The sequence below is a fragment of the Pristiophorus japonicus genome, chromosome 6, assembly GCF_044704955.1.
Source record: "Pristiophorus japonicus isolate sPriJap1 chromosome 6, sPriJap1.hap1, whole genome shotgun sequence".
Lineage (NCBI taxonomy): Eukaryota > Metazoa > Chordata > Chondrichthyes > Pristiophoridae > Pristiophorus > Pristiophorus japonicus.
In genome coordinates, this window is record NC_091982.1 from 261393862 (window position 1) to 261412861 (window position 19000).

At 44.4% G+C, this 19000-nt stretch overlaps 1 protein-coding gene across 1 annotated transcript in view; it reads right to left on the minus strand.

The window, feature by feature from the left end:
• Window positions 1-17474, minus strand: part of meltf (melanotransferrin) — a 69346-nt gene extending 51872 nt beyond the window's left edge. Inside the window, exons 1-3 of the mRNA XM_070883907.1 lie at window positions 16990-17474; window positions 12987-13141; window positions 2511-2610 (exon numbers count right to left, since the gene is read on the minus strand). Coding sequence (XP_070740008.1) covers window positions 2511-2610; window positions 12987-13141; window positions 16990-17044 — 310 coding nt within the window. The 5' untranslated portion in view covers window positions 17045-17474. The remainder of the gene's footprint in view (window positions 1-2510; window positions 2611-12986; window positions 13142-16989) is intronic.
• Between the last annotated feature and the right edge of the window lie 1526 nt (window positions 17475-19000).

Below are 19000 nucleotides of genomic sequence, written 5' to 3' on the forward strand. Positions count from 1 at the left end.
GAGTATAAAAGCAGGGAAGTCTTTCTACAGCTATATAAGGTATTGGTGAGGCCACACCTGGAGTACTGCGTGCAGTTTTGGTTTCCATATTTACGAAAGGATATGCTTGCTTTGGAGGCAGTTCAAGAAGGTTCACTAGATTGATTCTGGGGATGAGGGGCTTGACTTATGAGGAAAGGTTGAGTAGGTTGGGCCTCTACTCATTGGAATTCAGAAGAATGAGAGGTGATCTTAACGAAACGTATAAGATTATGAGGGGTCTTGATGGGGTGGATGCAGAGAGGTTGTTTCCACTGATGGGGAGACTAGAACTAGAGGGCACGATCTTAGAATAAGGGGCCACCCATTTAAAACAGAGATGAGGAGAAATTTCTTCTCTCAAAGGATTGTAAATCTGTAGAATTCGCTAGCTCAGATAGCTGTGGAAGCTGGGACATTGAATAAATTTAATACAGAAATAGATAGTTTCTTAAACGATAAGGGGATAAGGGGTTATGGGGAGCGGGCGGGGAAGTGGACCTGAGTTCATGATCAGATGAGCTATGATATTGAATGGCAGAGCCGGCTTGAGGGGGGCGTATGGCCTATTCCTGTTCCTATTTCTTATGTTCTTATGTTCTTATTAGCTATGGAAAAGGACAGGGAGCAATCTAGTGTAAATATACTTAATTGGAAGAGGGCCAATTTCATTGGGTTGATAACTGATCTGGGTAAATTGTAATCAAAGATTGGCAGGCAAAAATGTAATCAAACAAACGGCTGCCTTTAAAGAGGAGATGATTTGGATACAGTTGAGGTATATTCCCACAAGGAGGAAAGGTAGGGCAAGCAAAGCCAGAGCTCCATGGATGAAGAAAGAGATAGAGAATAAGATGAAGCAGAAAAAGGGGGTGTATGACAGATATCAGGTTGAGAATACAAGTGAGAACGAGGCTGAATACATAAAGTTCAGAGGGGGAAGTGAAAAGTAAATAAGAGGGGCAAAGAGAGAATATGAAAATAGACTGGCAGCTAACATCAAAAGGAATCCTAAAGTCTTCTATAGGCATATAAATAATAAACAGGTGTATGAGGAGGGGTGGCGCTGATTAGGGACCAAAAAGGAGAGCACTGCATGGAGGTAGAGGGTAAGGCTGAGGTACGAAATGACTACTTTGCATCTGTCTTTGCCAAGGAAGAAGATGCTGCCAAAGTCATAGTGAAAGAGGAGGTAGCTGAGATACTGGATGGGATAAAAATGGATAAAGAGGAGGTACTAGAAAGGCTGGCTGTACTTAAAGCAGATAAGACACCAGGATCAGATGGGATGTATCTTAGGTTACTGAGGCAGGTAAAAGTGGAAATTGTGGAGGTACTGGCGATAACCTTCCAATCCTCCTTCGATATGGGGGTGGTGCCGTGGGGACTGGAGAATTGCAAATGTTACACCCTGGTTCAAAAAAGGGTGTAAGGATAAACCCAGCAACTACAGACCAGTCAGTTTAACCTCAGTTGTGGGAAACTTTTAGAAACAGTAATCTGGGACAACATTAGCAGTCACTTGGACAAGTGTGGATTAACTAAGGAAATCCAGCACAGATTTGTTAAAGACAAATCGTGTTTAACCAACTTGATTGAGGTTTTTGATAAGGTAACAGAGAGGGCTGATGAGGGTAATGCGGTTGATGTGTTGTACATGGACTTCCAAAAGGCGTATGGTAAAGTGCCACATAATAAGCTTGCCAGCAAAGTTGAAGCCCATGGAATAAAAGAGACAGTGGCAGTGTGGATCCAAGGTTGGCTAAGTGACAGGAAACAGAGAGCAGTGGTAGTTGTTTTTTGGACTGGAGAAAGATATACAGCGGTGTTCCCCAGGATTCGGTACCTGGATCACTGCTTTTCTTGATATATATTAATGACTTGGATGTGGGTGTACAGGGCACAATTTCAAAATTTGCAAATGACACAAAACTTGGAAGTATAGTGAACAGTGAGGAGAATAGTGATAGACTTCAAGAGTGACAGACAGAGAGGGAGCAGAAAAGATTTACGAGAATGGTTCCAGGGATGAGGGACTTCAGTGACGTGGATCGACTGGAGAAGCTGGGGTTGCTCTCCTTGGAGCAGAGAAGGTTGAGAGGAGATTTGATCGAGGTGTTCAAAATCATGAGGGGTCAAGATAGAGTAGAGAGAGAGAAACTGTTCCCATTGGTGGAAGAACCAGAGGACACAGATTTAAGGCGATTGGCAGAAGAACTAAAGGCAACATGAGGAAAAACAATTTTACACAGCGAGTGGTTAGGATTTGGAGTGCACTACTGAAAGGGTGAAGGAGGCAGATTCAATCGTGGCTTTCAAAAGGGAATTAGATAAGTACCTGAGGAAAAAAAATTGCAGGGCTACGGGGAAAGAGCAGGGGAGTGGGACTAGCTGAAGTGCTCTTTCAGAGAGCCGGCACAGGCTCGTCTGGCCGAATGGCCTCCTTCTGTACTGTAACCATTCTATGATTTTATGAGTTCCATGTGCAGTACCTTGATCGTACTTCTCACCAACAACAGGCTTTAGTTTATGCTCCTTTGCAGCCCGATAGAGGTTCCCACCATCCAATGACACGGCATCTGCTTCTTTGTTCTGCAAAATGATTGAAGAAAGTTACCAGTTAAATAAAGAATTAATTTTGAAAACACAGTATTAATATTTTCAATAGCAGCATTATATCTAATTAAAGAAAGATCTTGCATTCACATAGCACCTTTCACAAACTCAGAACATCCCAAAGTGCTTCAGTACTTTTGAAGTGTAGTTGCTGTTGGAATACAAGAAGTGCAGCAGCCAATTTGTGTACAAGGTCCCACAAAGAGCAATGTGATAATGATCAAGTAATCTGTTTTTAGGTTTTGGGAGAGGGATAAACGTTGGCCAGGAGGCCAGGGAGAACTCCCCTGCTCTTCTTCGAAATAGTGGCGTGAGATTTTTTTTTACATCCACCCTAGAAGGCAGATGGGGCCTCAGTTTAATGTCTCATCCGAAAGGCGGCAACTCAGCCGAGATAGTGTTCAAGAGTCTGGAGTGAGACACAAACCCGCAACCTTCTGTCTCAGAGGCAAGAGTGCTAGCAACTAAACCACAGCTGACACCGAACTCCCAGGTCTATCATTATTTCCCATTATGTGTATTAGCATGCAATAGATTATGGCTAAAGATAAAAGCAATTTATGATTGGCTGAGGAACATTTTAAAACCCCTGCTGTACACTATTTTCATGTGCTCAGTGGATTGTGTTCACTCAAGCCAGATGTGCAAGTTTCCAAAGGATTGGTGTTAGATTTGGCCACTTCTCCACGTAACCAATGAACAGTGTTAGGCCTGCCCACATATTAAGCTGCGCAATAGATGAAGTTCACTCAAGTCACATATCCAACCATCCAATAAACAGCTCTAGTTATCCATCCAACTGGTCCAATTAGATACAGGTACAGGTACTGGTACTATCGAAAAGATCCAAAGTGCTCAATTTGGACAACCTGTCAATACAAGAAAACTGAAGACTAACACAGTGTTGACGTTCTGTCAGTTCTCTGCTTTTTGATAATACTCTTGCAATCTTATTTGTAAACCATGCCAAATACATTAATAAGAACATAAGAACATAACAAATAGGAACAGGAGTAGGCCATACGGCTCCTCGAGCCTGCTCCACCATTCAATAAGATCAGGGCTGATCTGATCATGGACTCAGCTCCACTTCCCCGCCTGCTCCCCATAACCCCTTATCCCCATATCATTTAAGAAGCTGTCTATTTCTGTCTTAAATTTATTCAATGTCCCAGCTTCCACAGCTCTCTGAGGCAGTGAATTCCACAGATTTACAACCCTCTGAGAGAAGAAATTTCTCCTCATCTCTGTTTTAAATGGGCGGCCCTTATTCTAAGACCATGCCCCCTAGTTCTAGTCTTCCCCCATCAGTGGAAACATCCTCTCTGCATCCACCTTGTCAAGCCCCCTCATAATCTTATACATTTCGATAAGATCACCTCTCATTCTTCTGAGTTCCAATAAGTAGAGGCCCAACCTACTTAACGTTTCCTCATAAGTCAACCCTTTCATCACCGGAATCAAGTGAACCCTCTCTGAACTGCCTCCAAAGCAAGTATATCCTTTCGTAATTATGGAAACCAAAACTGCACGCAGTATTCCAGGTGTGGCCTCACCAATACCTCATATAGCTGTAGCAAGACTTCCCTGCTTTTGTACTCCATCCCCTTTGCAATAAAGGCCAAGATACCATTGGCCTTCCTGATCACTTGCTGTACCTGCATACTATTCTTTTGTGTTTCATGCACAAGTACCCGCAGGTCCCGCTGTACTGCGACAATTTGCAATCTTTCTCCATTTAAATAATTACTTGCTCTTTGATTTTTTTCTGCCAAAGTGCATGACCTCACACTTTCCAACATTATACTCCATTTGTCAAGTTTTTGCCCATTCACTTAGCCAGTCTATGTTCTTTTGCAGATTTTTTGTGTCCTCCTCACACATTGCTTTTCCTCCCATCTTTGTATCATTGGCTCTTCTTCCAAGTTGTTAATATAGATTGTAAATAGTTGGGATCCCAGCACTGATCCCTGTGGCACCCCACTAATTACTGGTTGCCAACCCGAGAATTAACCATTTATCCTGACTCTCTATTTTCTGTTAGTTAGCCAATCCTCTATCCATGCTAATATATTACCCCCAACCCCATGAACTTTTATCTTGTGCAGTAACCTTTTATGTGGCACCTTGTCAAATGCCTTCTGGAAGTCCAAATACACCACATTCACTGGTTCCCCTTTATCCACCCTGTTCATTACATCCTCAAAGAACTCCAGAAAATTTGTCAAACATGACTTCCCCTTCATAATCCATGCTGACTCTGCCTGACCGCATTTTGCTTTTCCAAATGTCCTGCTACTGCTTCTTTAATAATGGACTCCAACATTTTCCCAACCACAGATGTTAGGCTAACTGGTCTATAATTTCCTGCTTTTTGTCTGCCTCCTTTTTTAAATAGAGGCGTTACATTTGCAGTTTTCCAATCTGCTAGGACCTCCCCAGAATCCATGGAATTTTGGTAAATTTTAACCAATGCAACCACTATCCCTGCCGCTACTTCTCTTAAGACCTGAGGATGCAAGCCATCAGGTCCAGGGGATTTATCTGCCTTTAGTGCCATTATCTTACCTCCTTAGTGATTGTGATTGTGTTAAGTTCCTCCCTGCCTATAGCCCTCTGATTATCCAATGTCGGAATATTGTTAGTGTCCTCTACCTTAAAGACTGATACAAAATATTTGTTCAGAGTTTCTGCCATCTCCATGTTCCCCATTACTAATTCCCCGGTCTCGTCCTCTCGGGGACCAACATTTACTTTAGCCACTCTTTCCTTTTTATATAAACCTATAGAAACTCTTGCTATCTGTTTTTATATTTTGTGCTAGTTTACTTTCATAGTCTATTTTCCCTTTCTTAACCATTTTTTTAGTCGTTCTTTGCTTTCCAGTCTTCTGTCCTCCCACTAATTATGGCCACTTTGTATGCCCTTGTTTTTAATTGGATACCGTCCTTAATTTCCTTAGTTAGCCACGGATGGCTATCTTTTCTCTTACACCCTTTCCTCCTCACTGGAATATATTTTTCTTGAGAAATATATCCTTAAATGCACACCATTGTTCATCAGCCGTCCTACACTTTAATCTATTTTCCCAGTCCACTTTACCCAACTCTGCCCTCATACCTTCATCGTCCCCTTTATTTAAGCTTAGTACTGTGTGTACTGTATTTGTGTTTGCTATCAAATGCACACACTGCAACATGCAAGCTATTCATATTCTGTGCACACATATTACAGACACTAAAAAAATGATACCACATATACTGCCATACTACCATAGACGCCTGGTACACACACACACACAGCAAACAAACATACAGTACACACAGAATGAGCTACACCCTCATTACCAAACATTTTCGTTACTTTGAGTACAACAGTGTACCACTTAAAATTGGGCACAGGAGACTGTGGGCCTAAGTTTGCCCCCTCTGCTAGAATGGCGCACCTCAACAGCGCCGATTTCTTACCTACGTATTCTCCCCATTGGTTCCAGGCCTGTGGCCTGTGGCGCAGCGCATAGGAACGAGTGGTGGGCGGAGTTATAGCCCTGCGCCGGTGGAGTCTGCGCACGTGCGCCGTAGCTCCTGGCCCTCCCGGCGCGTCCTGGCTCCGGGCAACCCTATCCCTGGCCGAAGGAACGACGTGATGTTCGCTGCCCCTATTTTGGGCTGAGTGGCCTGCCACACAGGTCGAACGCTGCCTTCCCGTGCTGAGAGTTACAAGAGACACGTTGGTGGGGGGGGAAGAGTTTTGTTCGGGGGGGGGAAGAGTTTTGATGTGGGGGTGGGGAGGGGGGGGAAGAGTTTTGTTCGGGGGGGGGGGAAGAGTTTTGTTCGGGGGGGGGGGGAGAGTTTTGTTCGGGGGGGGGGAAGAGTTTTGATGTGGGGGTGGGGAGGGGGGGGAAGAGTTTTGTTCGGGGGGGGGGAAGAGTTTTGTTCGGGGGGGGGAGAGTTTTGTTCGGGGGGGGGGAAGAGTTTTGTTCGGGGGGGGGGGAAGAGTTTTGTTCGGGGGGGGGAGAGTTTTGTTCGGGGGGGGAAGAGTTTTGTTTGGGGGGGGGGAAGAGTTTTGTTCGGGGGGGGAAGAGTTTTGTTCGGGGGGGGGAGAGTTTTGTTCGGGGGGGGGAAGAGTTTTGTTCGGGGGGGGGGGAAGAGTTTTGTTCGGGGGGGGAGAGTTTTGTTCGGGGGGGGGGAAGAGTTTTGTTCGGGGGGGGGGAAGAGTTTTGTTCGGGGGGGGAAGAGTTTTGTTCAGGGGGGGGGTGGTAGGGGAAGAGTTTTGATGTGGGGGTGGGGAGGGGGGTGGGGGGAAGAGTTTTGATGGGGGTGGGGGAGGGGAAGTGTTTTATTCCGGGGGTGGGGAGGGGGCAGGAAGAAAAGAATCTTCAAAGATTGTCCAGTACTCTAATATCTAGCTATCTTTAGTAAAAATATACTCAGTTTAATCAGGCTGATAGCACCTACACCCTGTCCAGTCTCGCTGCTTGGGATTTAAAAAAATACTAGCATTCCTATCATAACACTGTCAGTTGGAGGCTACCTACGCTGATCTCTTAACTCACCGCAGGGTTTTTCAGAATGTACACAAGTGGCCACTTACACTGGCCTAACTTAGTTTGGAGTAAGTTTTAGCTGGCTAAACGTGCTTAAATGGCCAAAACAAGCGTAAGTGACTGGTAACGCCCCCTTTTGGAAAAAAAAACAGAACTAAAAAAAAAACCTAACTAACTCACTTACACTGGAGCAACTTAAATGAGGAGAATTGCGATTTTTAAGTTACTCCAAAAAAATCTAGTTGCTCCAAAAAAAACGGAGCAACTCCTGGGGAAATTTGGGCCCTTAGTTTCTGGGTGCAAAGTCTGAAAGCAATAGTCTACATCACTGACTTAACCTGATAAACTGTCTATCAAGATTCAGTGCCATGGCAATATGACACTTTGAAGTAAGAAATGTAAACGCTTTTGTAACTACCAAATGCACACACTGCAACATGCATTCTATGCACACATTATATTACAGACACTAGAAAAATGATACCACACATACTGCCATACTACCATAGACGCCTGGTACACACACACAGAGCAAACAAACATCCAGTACACACAGAATGTTGTTGTTCTACTACTACTACAACAACAACACATGTATTACCAATATACCAACACACATATATTGAGTTCATTAAATGACCAGTAACCACAAGCTAATGGTACAAATTGTAGCACAGGGCTATGTAAATGGGTGTTAGATTTTGAATTGTATGCCACATTAAGTAAAACCATAAGAAATCAAGTATTCAGCTGGGGAGAGTTAGTTGCCACTAAATGGAGTCATGTAATGTTGCTGGAATATATTAATCCAGAGTACTGTGTTGAGTAACTAAATGACACTAGTACTTCTAGGAGACTAAGGGTCGTCTGGAACCACCCATCTGCTGTCGGGGTTCCGCCGGCGGAAGATTGGTGAAGAAGGGTTCCGCTGAAGTCCGATCGTGCCGCCCGCCCATGACGGATGTTGGAAAAGTGCCATTTTCATCAGTTATGCCGGCCTCCGGTCAACCTGCCGCCTGCCAGAAGGACTGCTCAGGAAAAGCAGGTCTGACCTGGACAGCATTCGGCCAGTGAGGTCGGATGGGAAGGAGAGAAGTGGACGAACGGCAGTCGGCCAGCAGTGAGATCGGGTGGGAGGGGGGGGAGAGGTAGATGGCAGTCGGCCAGCACGGAGAACGGGTGGGAGGGGGGCGGAGAGGTAGATGGCAGTCGGCCAGCAGTGAGAACGGGTGGGAGGGGGGGGGGAGAAGTAGATGGCAGTCGGCCAGCACGGAGAACGGGTGGGAGGGGGGCGGAGAGGTAGATGGCAGTCGGCCAGCAGTGAGATCGGGTGGGAGGGGGGGGAGAGAGGTAGATGGCAGTCGGCCAGCACGGAGAACGGGTGGGAGGGGGGGGAGAGGTAGATGGCAGTCGAGCAGCACGGAGAACGGGTGGGAGGGGGGGGGGCGGAGAGGTAGATGGCAGTCGGCCAGCACGGAGAACGGGTGGGAGGGGGGGGGGGAGAGGTAGATGGCAGTCGGCCAGCACGGAGAACGGGTGGGAGGGAGTGCTGGAGGCCGTCACATCTCGGCAGCCGGGCGGGTGCACCATATGAATGGGACTGCTGGAAAAAAGTTAGGTGCATGTTACATTACCTTATTGCTGATGGTGATGTTTAAATTGGATGTCATAAAGGCGACTGAAATGTTTCTAAGCCGATGGAGGCTTTTTTGTTAGAGCTTGCTGAAAGTCTTTCATTGAGAAGCCCAATGGCGAAGAGTAACTGAAAAGTGTTCAGCATGTCACATTTTGTACATCCAAGCTGAGTCACTAATTGTGTCACACAATGTACTACAATTTAATTGATGACCAAGTCATCTCAGGGGTGGCCCACCTCCAATGCCACCTCTCTGCTCTCTAACCTCCAACTCTCTCCTCTCCCCTCTCACACTCACAGGTGGAATAAAGTGCTCTCCTTTTATGCACATGCGCAGTTCCCCAATCAGCCTTCAAGGGCCATGAAAGGACTATACGTCGATCAAGAAAACTACAAAAAAAAACTAAATCTCGTGCATGCGCAGTGGAGGCCTTCAAAGATCCCCGAGTGGAGAGACTTCCACTGACGCGCACTAGTGACATGGGCCCACCGAGTCTCGCTCCCGCCCGCTCCCAGCTGCCACCCATACAACCGAGCCGAAAATGGCTCCCGATGGGACCCGGTGGTAAAAACGGACCTCACGCCCGGGGGCCGCCGAGAAATGGGTGGGCCATAGCCAGGACCAAATTCAGGCCCTAAGAGACAAAGTCCTTCAAATACAGCCCAAATTAATTAAAATAAAAGTCTTCTCTTGTTAGTCCCTATGTGAAATGCATAGAGCCAACCTTAACGTAATTCCTTAAAGCCATCACAAAACTGACCACAGTTTGACACTGAGTAGCATTTATAGAGTTAGGTCGCAATTCAGCCATCATCTCATTGAATAGCAGAACAGGCTTGAGGGGCTCAATGGCCTACTCTTGCTCTTATAAACCAGCAATCTTATTTAGCGTGCCCAACAAAATAGCTAGTGTTGGAAATTGAAACAAATAGCTTGCTGCAGTAGACTTCTCTGAGATTGCAGTTAAGGGATAAAAATGTTGGGACAGAGTAGTGTAAGCTTTGTTCCGTATCTAGCCATAATATACTTGATCTACGGGTTTATGATGTTGACAGTTGCATGAAAGAAGTCTTTCAACAGAGCACTGACATTCTTTAGTTAAATAAGCAAATTAAAAAAAAGATTAGTTCATTTATGGTCTCAGGGACCATTTGTGTACTTGTCACTTGGTTTGAACCCAGTATTTTGGGCTTCATGTCTGCATGTGCTCACATTGTGTATTTTGTTATTTTGGAATTCGGCAACATTCTAAGTTTAGTCAACTGACCGCAATTAAATAATTAACTGATTGCAGGCCCCCTGACTAAACCAGGCATTTTGGTGCGTAGCGCTGATGAATTGAACAGGTGAGCAAAACCAGTACCTTGCTGTGTGTGATTCCAATGTTTTGTGGGGTTGAGGCTTGTCTGAGTAATGCAGCAGTTTTTAGCTGCATGGAAAACTGATTGCTATAACAAGTGACGTTTCCATTTTTTTCTGGTTCGTGGTTTCTGCTGACTTGTCTGTTGTGCTGTGGAAGGCTCGGTGGTTAGCAATTTGAATAATGTGGTTAGCTGGAGAATCCCAAGAACATCCTGTTTTTTTCCACCAGGTGCCCGTGAAAGGAATGACCAGTAAGCTGTTTTTTATTTTAGTGCAGATTTTGTGTAACAATTGGGGCATACAGCTCTGATTATTTTTGTTTATTTTCTGTTGGAGATTGATGGGGACATATAAGGATGCGTAAGTACGAAGGTGGTATCTATTGACTACGCACAGCATACAAGTATTTAGAGGGAAATTTTAACCCTCAAAACGAATGGGTGTAAGTCAGGTGGGATGTAAAAAAATGTTAAAATCTCAAACCTGAACCCTACCCACCTTGAACCCGCCCACTTCCCATTTTAACGGAGGTGGGACTGGGATGGGTAACCAACCCTCTCCCAGGAGGGGGCTTGCTCATTTAAATATTTTAATGAGGCTGCGTGCCTCAGATTTTATCTCTCTTCCTGGTTTAACCCTGGTCGGACGGGTTTCCCAGGCCTCTGGAAACCTGGCAGCTCAAGTGAAGCAAGGACTGCTGCTTAGGTAAGTGCCCTTTCAGCACTCCTTATGGGCCAGGAATGCTTCCCTCTGGCTCCCCAAGTTAACCTGCTTCCACCCCACCCGGTGATTCACCCCCCCCCCCCAATCACCGATCCCCATCTCTGCCCCCAATATGTCTCCAAGCCTACAAGCCATGCTATACACACACCTCCCCTTCCCGCGGCCCCCCCCCCCACCACCCACCCCGCGATCTCTACCATAGCAGCAGGAAATCCACTAGCTCCTGTTCCCCGGTCGACAGGGAGCCAGGCCTGTCAATCAGGCCGACTTCCGAGCGGGGATGTTGATGGAAAAAACTAATCACGCGCTGGAGTTTCTTCAGGGGGACCAGAACTCCCAGCCCCCACCCGCAGCCTCACTAACATCGAGCCGACAAGTTGCGTGGCACCAAACGAGCATCCCAATGCAGCTCGCTGGACTGAAGCCTACTAATGTCGGGTTGCTTCGGCCGGCAGGAAGGTAAGTGTGTGGACAGCGGCAAGGTTCCCGGTAATCTGCGAGGTCGTACAGTGCTCTGGAGGTCCCGCACAGGCCCAGCCTTTCAATGGAAATAACCGTGTGTGCACGTACGTGTAAACGGGTCGCGCAGTCCGTTAAAGGGGGCACGCACCCCAAAAGATTAAAGGGAACATTGGGGAGCAGTCCAGATTATTATCTGTGGAGTCTGGAGGAACACTCAGCTCCTGCTGGCCCCACAAAAATAATATCAAAGTTACCTCCATCGCCCGTGGAAATAATCGGAGCAGGCACAATGCGCCATTTCCAATCTAAAATGGTAATCAGGATCCTTACTATCCCAATTTTCACATTGAATTGAGCCTACCACATGAAATATATAGGCTCTCGAGTGCCCAACAGTAGGCTCCTTTCAAAATGGCACTGGCCGCATGTCGGGGTTAATAGGGCTGTAAGGCGACTGACTCCATTTTGAGGCCATAAACACCAGGCGATACAAGTTAAAATTAATCCCACTGTATGCACTGTTTCTCAGGAAAGCACTTTCCAGGCCTCTGCCAATAATGCGCTCTAAAGAACTAGTGGAACTTATTTTTCAAGTAAGGAAAATCATATAGAGAAGTAGTGGAAACACAGAGAAGCAACATTGTTATTTAATAAAACATATCCAAATAGACAAAGCAGTGAAAACATTGGGCCTGAACTTGTGATGGGTACAACAGCGTACCCTCAGAGTACGCCATCATACTGCCGTTGAATTGGATCACAAGTTCGGGAATACCAACTGCTGGCACAGAGTTGAGCTAATTGCCCACCAATCACCCAGCAGTTGCGGACAAACATTTTACGGCTGATGCAAACAGGCTCAGGGCTTGTCGGCATCAGCGTAAGGGGATTTGATAGAGACAGTTACTCATTTCATTAGCTCCAGAATGTGATGTAATGAATTGTAAAATGATCCGAAACACCTCCACTGATTAATGTACAGATTTTTCAGATCTTTGTTTGGGCCCTGTTGTATTTAGGTTTGTAGCACCTGTCCATGTTAATGCCCAGATATTTCTACTTCTTATAGAAGTATTTTACATGAAATTTCAGAGCTTGAATGATTTACCAGAACTCTAATTCCTAAATAGGATTTAAGAATTAATTCCTAAATAATCTTTTTCAGTGGGTCTGTATGTGTGAGAGAGAGGGGGTCATTTTGGAACTATATATTTTCCTGGACCTTATAAAGATTCTGAAAATACATCCAATGGCAGATAATTCTGTAAAAATATGTTGGGTGAAATGCAATAAGTTGAAGTAAGAATGTTACCAGTATTGAAGGTGGACACTTTCCCTTCCGCGCACTGATTGGAGCACCAGGCCCACGTGATCCCGTGCGCTTCCGCACACGCTGTGCCCGTGGGATCCATGGGCCATTGCGCTGTCCTCAAGTATGCAGCATCAGAGAGCAAGTTGATGAAGGAGGGTGCCGGCCTCCATAGGTATGCCGCCAACCGCAAAATCAGCCCCATTATAAAGTCTACAGAAAGTAAATGTGCCTGAAAGAAGCCAATGAGGCTGATCAGATCCAATCCTTTTGAGAAAAGGTTGTAGGAATGAGGACAATGACTAAAACATACCGCTATCTTTTTTGCACAGTCCAATGCCGAGGCTGCTATAATGCAGGACATCAAAGGATGCATTTTAGCAGATTCAAAAGCTTCCTTCATATGGTTGCACTTGTTCATCTCAAGAGTGGAAGTAACGCACCATCGAATCTCCTTTAACCCACTTGCTGCAGGAAAGATGAAAATTATGATAACTGATCAACTCATATGAACTCCAGACGTTTCTTCACCATGTGAGTTTCAATGCCAGTGGAAAGTCATTCTTGCATTGACAATGCATAACTGCAAGGCCTGGATTGCAGAAAGAATCACCATTATAAAGGGACAATTAAATTAAATTATTTAGATTTTTTTTTAATGCATAGTCCCCTAGTTGTGAGGAAAGGCAGACAATTTGTTTCTCAAACCACTTCAATAGGAGATCGTGAATCAACCATTGGAAGGTGATTTACCCTCTCATATTTCCTTTGTCCCCTTAATCAAGATGTGACAGTCTAAACTGACAGCTTGGTAAATTATAATTTTAAAACACATTTTTCCACATTTCACAATTAAATCCAGGAATCCAGCACTAGCAGAACAATGCCTTCATTTTGCATCAAAATCAATGTGTGAGTGAGCAAAGGCTCAAATGTCTCAAATATATAAAAGATCACACCCAAAATCAGAAAGAATTAGTGCACAGGTTTGACAAAAGGTGTAATTATATCTTACAGCTGTATTGTTTGCATTCTTTTCTGAACAGATTAACCTCATATTCATCATCATCATAGGCGGTCCCTCGAACGAAGATGACTTGCTTCCACAAGAGTTCACAGACGTTTCAATAGCAGGGTAGCTAAGATAAATACATGGCTTGAGGAGTGGTTCAGGAAGGAGGTATTCAAATTCCTGGGACATTGGAACCGGTTCTGGGAGAGGTGGGACCAGTACAAACCGGATGGTCTGCACCTGGGCAGGACCGGAACCAATGTCCTAGGAGGAGTGTTTGCTAGTGCTGTTGGGGAGGGGTTAAACTAATATGGCAGGGGGATGGGAACCTATGCAGGGAGACAGAGGGAAATAAAATGGGGGCAGAAGCAAAAGCTAGAAAGAAGAAAAGTAAAAGTGGAGGGCAGAGAAACACAAGGCAATAATCAGAAAGAGCCACATTACAGCAAAATTCTAAAGGGACAAAGTGTGTTTAAAAAAAACAAGCCTGAAGGCTCTGTGCCTCAATGCGAGAAGTATTCATAATTATGTGGACGAATTAACTGCGCAGGCAGCTATTAACGAATATGATATAATTAGGATTACGGAGACAGGCTCCAGGGTGACCAAGGCTGGGAACACCATATCCAGGGGTATTCAACATTCAGGAAGGATAGACAGAAAGGAAAAGGAGGTGGGGTATCATTGCTGGTTAAAGAGGAAACTAGCGCAATAGTAAGAAAGAACATTAGCTTGGATGATGTGGAATCGGTATGGGTGGAGCTGTGGAATACCAAAGGGCAGAAAACGCTAGTGGGAGTTGTGTACAGACCACCAAATAGTAGTAGTGAGGTTGGGGACAGCATCAAACAAGAAATTAGGGATGCGTGCAATAAAGGTACAGCAGTTATCATGGGTGACTTTAATCTACATATAGATTGGGCTAACCAAACTGGTAGCAATACGGTGGAGGGGGATTTCCTGGAGTGTACTAGGGATGGTTTTCTTGACCAATATGTTGAGGAACCAACTAGATAGCTGGCCATCCTAGGCTGGGTGATGTGTAATGAGAAAGGACTAATTAGCAATCTTGTTGTGCGAGGCCCCTTGGGGAAGATTGACCATAATATGATAGAATTCTTCATTAAGATGGAGAGTGACACAGTTAATTCAGAGACTAGGGTCCTGAACTTAAGGAAAGGTAACTTTGATGGCATGAGACGTGAACTGGCTAGAATAGACTGGCGAATGATACTTAAAGGGTTGACAGTGGATAGGCAATGGCAAACATTTAAAGATCACATGGATGAACTTCAACAATTGTACATCCCTGTCTGGAGTAAAAATAATACGGGGAAGGTGGCTCAACCGTGGCTAACAAGGGAAATTAGGGATAGTGTTAAATGCAAGGACCAGGCATATAAATTGGCCAGAAAAAGCAGCAAACCTGAGGACTGAGAGAAATTTAGAATTCAGCAGAGGAGGACAAAGGGTTTAATTAGAAGGGGGAAAATAGAATATGAGAGGAAGTTTGTTGGGAACATAAAAAGTGACTGCAAAAACTTTTATAGATATGTGAAGAGAACAAGATTAGTGAAGACAAATGTAGGTCCCTTGCAGTCAGAATCAGGTGAATTTATAATGGGGAACAAAGAAATGGCAGACCAATTGAACAAATACTTTGGTTCTGTCTTCACTAAGGAAGACACAAATAACCTTCCGGAAATACTAGGGGACCGAGGGTCTAGAGAGAAGGAGGAACTGAAGGAAATCCTTATTAGTCAGGAAATGGTGTTCGGGAAAATTTTTTTTATTAGTATGCTCGTTAAATTGAACCATCTGTAATATTACCACACGAGCAGTCAACAGATTTGTATGAAATTACTTTGTCCATTATTTTAGCAGAGGCAATAATCTGTTTACTTTGAATGAGCTTCCATTTAAATAGCAGACAAAACTAATTTGTATGAATGTGTTACGTGTTCAGATGCTAACATTGTACCGCGTAACTCACCTCACAAATGTGTGGAATCCATTCCCTCACCGCCCCCCCCCCCCGCCCCGCCCCCACCCTTTGTATCTTAGAGTAACAGGCATGTGATTGCTCCGTTGATTCTTCACAAAGTGAGTTCAAGATCTCAGAAATTCCATCCAGAAAAGCAGCAGGATAGATAACAGATGCTTCCCCTTAGATACTGAATTATAGTAGAGCATTGATTCAAATCTCCAAACAGCCAGCTAAGCAGAGGCAAAGACAGAGTCCTCAGGGTCAGCCACTCATCTGGCTGTTAAATCGGGGATACATTTTCAACTTGTTGCCTGGGCACAATCCTGGCATTGCGCATTGGTCACCAATTACAGAAACTGCCCAATTTTCATTTCCATTGAAATCAAAGTTGAAATTTCATCTAATTTGATCCTTTGAGTTTGGGAGTGCTTTGAATATATCTGAATCTAACAATAGTAGCAGTGTGCTTGAGCGTATGGAATTCTGAAGGCACACACCCAAGGTTTGCAACGACGTTGGTAAAACTTGTTTTTTTTGTGTCCAATTCTCCAGTACCACACTTCAACTTTCCCTTCCATTCTGGAGTGGCTGAGTCACTGGGAATTTAATCGTGGATAGGATCCCTAGTCTTTGTCAGTTGCGTGATGGGAATGTGCCTGGATTCTAGTTTGTCAAGTAACAGGATTTGGACTAACGACCTATCAGTTTACTGATGGGTATGTGTCCAAGTTCCTTGTATGTTATTCATGGTGTGCATGTGACTCCTGCTAGTCGGGTGCTGGGTATGTGTGTGACTCCTTGCCAGTCGAGATGTGGGTATGAGTCAGTGTCTGTCACTCCAGTGGTAGGTGTGAGTTTGTGTCCGAGTCCCTGGCAATTTAATGGAGGCTCACGCTATTGAGTTGCATTATTTTTTCTGCTTCTATTGCAGATTCACAGAATTTGGGGATTTGGTACCCTGCCTGCAAATCTGAATTTATTCTAATGCTCGTTCTGAATCTGCATGCAACACCAGTCGAAGGTAAGATATATATAGTCTAGCGATCCACATAGTTCAGCAATACAAATCCTTAGGAATAAACAAAACATTCAGATGACAAACATTCAGTAATATTTGGACTCGATAATTTTGCAATGCATTTAAAACACACAGATTTGTTAGATATTGTGCTCTGATAATTTGAAACTGTCCACTTGATTTGCTCGCCTTGTCCAAACAGACTGAGCATTATCGACTTTCCGAGCAGCCTTATGCCTTTCAGCCTCAGATTACAACCCCTGAGTTTGCCTGGAACTGAAAGACATTTTTGTACTTACCCAAATTGAAGATGCCGACTAAAATGCACACCGCCCATACAGTTGAACTCTGCATGATGTTCAGAACGATCCCAGACTCTCCGACCACCTTGATTTCTTCAGCTCCCTTTATACCTTTCAGTGGTGTCCGAGTTCGTTTTGTCAAGTTAATGATTGTAACAAGAGGCGTTCGCTGGAGTTAAGATCCGGACTTTCCCCGAGTCATACTGCCAGTTGCAAAATCTTCTTCGGAGCTTTAGTGATCGCTCCAGGAAAAATTGCGCAACTTTGTTTTTAATCTCCGTAATCCTTCCAATCTAACAACAGCGCCCAAATGGTGTGTTTCACGACCAAACTGCGTTTAAAACCAAGGCGCTCAACTCAACACATCACACACGTCGTTCAAATCATGATACACTGCAGACTTTGTGTTTCACGGATTTTTTTAAAAGGGGCATGACCTAGTTCGTCACGTTTTTTTTGCTGTGTATGTAGCAGCATCAAGAAAAATATTTATTAAAAAAAAGGGGAAAAAAAGCACACTTCTTACTGGATGAGCTACAGTTGTATTATAATATTTATAAATTAAAGAATGGTGAAAATAGCAATTATTAAAAAAAATGTAGAAAGAGGCATTATTTAATGAAGAGTATTTGCAAACTTTTATTGAAATATCAAATGCAAGTTTTAGGAACTTAGAAGCATCTTGCTTCATAAAACGATGTTCACAAACATCATTGCCTCATTTATATGTAAGGTCATCTCGATGGAAATGCAGGCCTGACAATCAGTTCTATCTTTTCCTGAAACAAGAAATGGTTTCCCTAACACTTCTTCTCGAAGATCAATAATTGTCATTGTTTCTGGAGGTGGGGGCTGCCAATACTTACACACCCTATAGACCACCAGCAACCATGACACATTTCCAGGGACCACTCTCGGGAGCCCTTGTTCAAGCTTCTGAAATACAGTCTCAGCTGCCTGAAGGAAAACAGTGTGACCGTACCTGCAGAGAAAAAGGACTTTTTTTTATTAGTATGCAGCAACAAAAATAATGTGTCGATAGCCTCAACAAATGCAGAAAGTCACAGACATCTGTTGGCCTCACAAATCACCGGCTTCCCTTCACCAACACTTGGGATTGAGCAAGTCTGAAAACCTGTGATGAAGACAATCCTCCTTTAAACTAATTGCGTCATTCTATTTGTCAGAAACCCACTGTCAGCATCAAGAATTTCCAGAGGAGGTATATTTATAAATCCTAATCTCAGAAGAGCACCCACTTCAGTAAATTCTCCAGCTAGCCTCACTGAGTGAGAGTGTAAATTTTATATCGATTCAGGCCCATCCTTCTACTCTGGAACCCTCAATCCTATTTCATTAACAACAACAACAACTTGCATTTATATAGTGTCTTTAACATAGCAAAATATCCCAAGGCACTTCACAGGAGTGTTAGCAAGCAAAATTTGATACCGAGCCACATAAGGGGATATTAGGACAGGTGAAAGAGGTAGGTTTTAAGGAAAAGAGACAGAGCGATGGAGAGGCGTAGGGAAGGAATTTAGGGCCCAGGCAGCTGAAGACACGGTTGCTAACAAGGTGATTTTCTTTTTTTTTTGACACAGGTTTCCTTGCGGGCAAGGAGGAGCTGGAGTGTCCCTCCGGGACCCACAAAGAATCCTTGGGTCTCCTCTGCTTTGCACCGCTCCTTTCCACCAACAGGATTCCATCCAGGGACCATGCCTACTTCTTACAGCAACTTTTTGGCTAACATTAGCATGGAGAAAATAACCTTTCAACGCTTAAACTCGGGTCAAAATTCAGTCAACACTGATAAGGTAAAAGTCTGCTCTGTTGGAGAGCTGCAAGGGTCCTTACTGAAATGACATCGGGCAGTCTTGGCTTAGTCCAAACAAGACGTTATCTTGGGCTCAGCATTAATTCGCAGTGTTGCTCAGAGAAAACACAAAGATAAGGACATATAAATCGCACACGGGTACAACAGGGCTTAATCTTCTGAAGGGGGTTA